The 6000-nt window shown below is 32.6% G+C and overlaps 1 protein-coding gene across 1 annotated transcript in view; it reads left to right on the top strand.

The window, feature by feature from the left end:
* Positions 1-200: 200 nt before the first annotated feature.
* The window catches only part of WDR17 (WD repeat domain 17), a 46812-nt gene continuing 41012 nt past the window's right edge, over positions 201-6000 (top strand). The window contains exon 1 of the mRNA XM_066317578.1: positions 201-584. Within this exon, the coding sequence (XP_066173675.1) occupies positions 474-584 (111 nt within the window). The 5' untranslated portion in view covers positions 201-473. The remainder of the gene's footprint in view (positions 585-6000) is intronic.

Raw genomic sequence — 6000 nt, 5'->3', positions numbered from 1 at the left:
TCCTACTGTGCCAATTGAAACCACTCCCTACATAACCAAAACAAATCATTCCCCATGATTTTGAGGATATTTTACATTTCAATACAAGCTTCTGTGCACTGAACTACATTTTTTAGACAGTACATTTTAGGAAAGTAATTTTTTTAGGAGACAAAGGAGACAAATAAGAGTGACTCAAATAGCACCTCATTTTCAGAGCTCAGAACCACAGCAAAATCAATCTTGAAGCACTAACCTGCTTTATTTTTAAATACTGGAATATATAATCTAATAATTGTTTTAGCATTGATTTCTGTTTTCCATTAGAAAATACAACAGGTTGAACATTTAAATTGCTACTAGAAGTATTTCAGATTATGTATTTATGAATTTTAAACTTATTAATCTCAATCATAGATCAGACTTCAGATGTGGTCTTTGAATAGCTTGCTGTAGTGTTGAGTAAATTTTTGCACAGGACTTATTGTACTTATATGTGTTCAGGTTCTGTATTTTTTATTTCAACTGTGCCTTCTTTCATGGCTTGGATGACTTATATTTCCCACTGGTTTGATGAAGATGATTGGTATGAAGGACAACAAAGAGTAAGAATTGCTTAAAATAATATTTTTTCTTTTACTGCTTTTATATTTTTCTACTTTAAGCTGCTCTTTATTATTATACTGATAGTATCAAAAGTACAATTTTTATAATGGTTCTAGGAAGAGATTTTTAGTAGTTTTAGTGAGGTCTTAATCATAAATAAAGCATATCCAAAATTTTTTGAAAATTAATGTTGCTAGCTGGATAAAAGGTACTGGAAATGTGACAACCACCTACTTGCATTTTTTAGGTTGCATAATTTAACAAGTAGCAATTTTTTAATATGCAATGAGATGGAAAGCAAACATTGCATTTTATTGTATTAGAAGGAATTAATATACCATGAAAGGAGTAAAATAAAATAGCTATAATTAGTAATAGAGTAAAACAAAAATATTTTGGGGATACTAAATTCACCTAGGGTCATTTCCAAGTTGTATCTTGGATTGCTTTATATTTTTAACGTTTTTCTGAGGAGGAGTTGTTACTATAGCAACATTTGCAGGATAACTTGGATTTTTTTTTTTTTTAGCATTTATTAGCAGCATGTCTACAGCTGCATTCATAGATTTATGCTGGGAAATGAATTTAAGTCACATTTCTTTCACTGTATTAACTTCTTTTATGGTACCTTATATTTCTGTGATTTTTTGCCTTGTTTTCACAATATATGCTCAGCTAATGAATTAGAAGGCATGAGATGCTACTGAAAGCAGCTGCTTTCATTGTATTATTGTGTATTACTTCATAATGCCACCTATATGCTCATAAGTATAAAATCTGGCAGTATTAATACTGTCCCACAGTTCTCATTTTACATGTCACTCATGATGTGGATGTTTCAGATGTAGAATTACCTTTTAATAGCTGTCATCAGGATTCAGATGTGAGGTGTGTCAAGAAGTAGCTTTATCTGTAATCAGAACAGTCTTGACAATTTGCCAGCATAAAAGCAATAGTCTAGTGATTGTTGTAGCTCTGGATTGGAAGATGAGAATGGAATTTTATGCAGACTCTTAGATGCTTCATAGTGTGATCAGACATGCTTGTATACGTATCTCTGTATTACACACATTATCTGCAAATTATGTTTAAGCAATACTCTAGATAATGGCTTTATCACTGCTTGATGCTTTCATATTGATTAGGTGTGTAGTCCAACATTGCTGGTGATGTATTGTTAGAAATGTCAGCATTTCTCCATGTTTGGTTTCAAACCTAGTATGGCTCTTTAGATTATCTTGTTAAAGTTGCACAATAAAGAGTATTCTAGTTAAATGTACAAGTAGTGTAGCCAAGACTAGACAAGTAGTGTAGTCAAAATCACTACTTTGTAAGACTTACTATGTTACAATTTTTTTAATGTTATTGCCTTTTTCTGAGTTTTCTAAGCAGGATAGCTATCTTGGATTAATATATTAGGGTTTTATTTTGAGTGTTTGTTTCTGTAAAACAGTCTCAGGCTGTGATTTCAGGTTTCAGTCTTTAAGCAAAGGTCCAGAATTTCTTTTGTTGTGAAGCCAGAGATCCTGTGCTTAAATCAGTTCTCATAATGATTCGGGTCCAAGTTTATTGTGGAGGTTTAAAATGCCTGTGAACACTACTAGAACATTTGTTCATTTCAAATAACCTTTTAAATCAGAATATTCTTTTCCTAGTCAGTGTCTGGATAAGTGAATTCACATTTTGAATAATTGTTAAGTTGTCACAGATTAGGAAATGTCATCTGCAAATTTTGTTTGCAAGAGTCTAGCCAAAGCTTCTTGTATTTTTGAGGAATTCTGTTGAAATTCAAAACCTTGTCCAAGGCACCCTCTTCCTGACTATGGTTAGCTTTCTTATTGTCTGGGAGCTCTACATGGCCTGTGTGCCATGAATTGTATACAAAATTAGAAAAAACTTCTCCAATTTTTGCAAACTCTCTATACTGCTTAGTAGTATACTAGCAACCATCCTGGCACTTTAATAAGCAGTAGGCTACCTTGGTAGAATTCTCCTTTAAGGTATGAAGGGCTTCACTTGTGGGGCTTCACTTGTGTAGACAAGTACATGTGCAAACCTACATAATTATTCTACATTCTTCTACACTGTGACTGTCACTACTAATATAGTCGGATTTCGTTTATTTTTTTTTCTCAGAAGCAGTTGCTTGAGTAGTTGTATTGTGTCAGACTATTCCAAGACCTGCATTAGTAACTGCAGTTCAGTAAGCCACATCAAGACTGAAAATTCATTAGCATTTCCTGGTACTCTGAAGTAGGAAGAACTTTTGTTTTTTTTGTCAAAGTTTTCATATTGTAAGTTGTCTGTTGGCTTTTAAGCCAATTTACTCCAATACCAGAGTATTTCCATATATACCAGAGTATTTCCATATATACTAGAGTATTTCCAATTAGCCTTTATTTCATGGATCTGGAAAAATTAATGAGAATTTAACTTCTATCATGGCTATAACATCCTTGGTGTTTCTCAGCCTCATTGGAAGAGCACCAGTGCTAATTATGTTTGTGTTTTTACATGACTCTTGAGTGCTGTTGAGGCAGACATTGTCAGTCAGAGGGCATTTTCTGCTCTGTCTTGCAGTCATGCCAAGATTTCTTCATAAATTTTAAGACCTTCATGCTTTTAGCAAGATAAAATGATTGTCCATTATCTGATGCTTCTAACTGGTCCCTCTGGATAGGGTAATAAATTTGAAACTATGGTTCACAATTTTCATCTCCAATGAATTTCCTCCCAAAGATGGGTAAATATGCCCAATGTCTTTAAGGACATTTAATGTGACATAATGTCTTTATATCACTGAAGATCTTATTATGTTGTTATGTTGTTATTTTAAAAATGTTATCATTGATTTGCTGACAAAAATATTGGTACCTTGGGACAATAGTCTGGATGAGATATAACAGTTTTATATGTCAAACATACAGGAGTGACAGCAAGCTTTCCACATAAGAAAAGATGCAAACCTGATGGGAAGATAATGACAATAGAGTGAACAGAAGCAGAGGACACTAGCACTTTACTGCTTGTAGCTGCTAAGCTACACTTTGTATACACAGAAGCATATTGATTAACATAAGGCTATTGCATATCCACTTTTGTATGCATGTCATATTGCATATGGACTCATTTGGGTAGGTCGTACACCACATGGATCACATTCAAAACACATGTGAGCATCTGTTGTGGCTTGTGCTTGATGGTTTTGCGTTTATGGATACTGATAACATGCAAGCACTGTATTGATAATGAAAATGTTAAGCGATGGGTTTAAAGAACTGTTATTATTATACAAGTGTTACTGTAATGCAATTGGGAAATACAGCAAGCAATGAAATACACTGAGTAGCTGAAGCAGAGAAAAAGGAGGTAGATTAAAATTAAAATGGTGCCTGTTAAAGAGCTGCAGTTGCCAGGCTACTAACACTGCAGTTTTTTGTGTGCTGTGACATAACACTCAGTCTTTTCTCCTGCTTCCTGTAGTAACTGCATTATTCTGTGAACATCAAGATTTAGTTCCTCCATCTGTCAAGTAAAGCGATTTCATTCCACAATCAGAAAAATATTTCCAATTTTGGGACCAGCAAGGTATTGGAATGAATGTGGAAATTCTAAATTGCTTTGCAAAAATGATACTTATGCTAAACTAGGAATTAAAAGGCATTTATCTTTAAGTTATTGATATAAAGCCATGGTATGTATCTAGTCAATTCAGTTGTTATTTTAACATAATATTTATGATACATGAAATTGCAGTTTAATGTGGTTGGCTGGGGTTTGTTTCTATATTAAGCAACAAGGAAGGACCTAGAATGTTGCTGCTTCTGCCAGTTGAAAAGAAAGGGTTTTGTTGTCCTCCCTCTTTCCTTTGTCTCCTTGGAAACTGTGAGCACACACTGCTAGCTTTCCCAATGTGGTATACATTTTTAACATGAACAGGGTTTTTTTTCATTGTATACTTAAGAGTCAAATATAATTACTTGTATGTCCCTTATTTCAAAATAAAATGCTTTATTCCAAAGTATTAAAAAGTCTCCATTGTATAAAAATGCACCGTGTGTGAAATGATTCATATTTTCAGTTATGCTGAATTTCTACGTTTTTGTAATTTTCCTCAGGCTGTTCTGATGAATACATCTTTTTCTTTTATATTCTGTTTACTCTGTTAAATATGCTTAGCAGAAACCTGTAATGTTTTAAAAGATCTGCAGGAAACTGATTTAATACATAATACCTACAAGAGGGCAAGTCAGTATGCCACACAACCATCATTTCTTCTAGATTCTGTCATACTGAATTTCAAGACAAATGCTTCTTTTTGTAAAATGGTATATTATTATAAAGAGCAGATAATAATAACAAGTTTAAAACAATAAAAATTAGTAAATGAAATGCAAATTCTTTTCTGTAATAAAGCTCAGAATATTTTATATATGTAACTTTTTTACATATGCTTTAATAGGAAAAGTCTAGTCAAAGTTTAAGAATTACGAATTAAGAATACTTATTAAACGTATATTCTTAACTCAGTGAAATAGCAATATATTACCAAGCAACATTTTTCATCTAAAATTGAAAAATTTCATGTATTAGCAGCATTTTTGTGGAGATTACTGCAGAATCCTACAAGACCAATCTGTTGTTACTCTGAAAGAAAAATCTGTGGAATTCTGTTTTAGCAGCTGTAAGAGATCTTAGCTTTATTTTACCTATAATCACACTGCAAATTAAACAAGATTTAAGTCATATTTTCTTACAGAATAAAACTTCAGCAAATCAGGAATTCTTAGTTCCCATATGAGAAAGTTAAAAAGAGTATCTATACGAAGTGAGAAAAATATTTATAATTATGAAGTAAATGCTTGAGTAGCCTTAGGTTCTGTGTAGTTGTTGACTTTTTATCAATCTTACATTGATGGTTTTCAGGTGGTAAACCTGCAAACTAAACCCATGATAATTTAATATTTTACAGCTAATTCTCTCTTATTTCACCATGGCCTTTTAAAATATTCCTTATCAGTTTTCTGATACACCTTGAGTTTTTACCATTGTTTGTCCTGGGATCAAGAGCAGAACCCAAAATTTCTAGTTCCAGGTATTCTGTGCTTTCATAAAATAGTTAGTTAATCAGCTGGGGGACTTTAATTTCAGAAAAAGTTAATGGTAATATAATAATTCAGAAAAATTGTTAATTGTACCAGTTAATTCTTCATGAGAACTAGAAGAAGTCTGTTCTGAGTGCCCCAAATCCAATTATTTCTCTGCATATGTGATTTATACTTTAATTGCACAGAAGGGACCTCTGGAATTTGTAATTTTACTGAACAGTAAAAGAACACAAAATGGCAAAAGTAGAAATTTGGAGGCTGTTTTTGCCACTTGATGATGTTGATTCCTTAAATAAATAAATTTGTC

Source organism: Sylvia atricapilla, chromosome 4 (genome assembly GCF_009819655.1).
Source record: "Sylvia atricapilla isolate bSylAtr1 chromosome 4, bSylAtr1.pri, whole genome shotgun sequence".
In the NCBI taxonomy this organism is placed as follows: domain Eukaryota; kingdom Metazoa; phylum Chordata; class Aves; order Passeriformes; family Sylviidae; genus Sylvia; species Sylvia atricapilla.
Note: the sequence above shows the minus strand (reverse complement) of the source record. Positions and strands in the feature narration are given on the sequence as shown.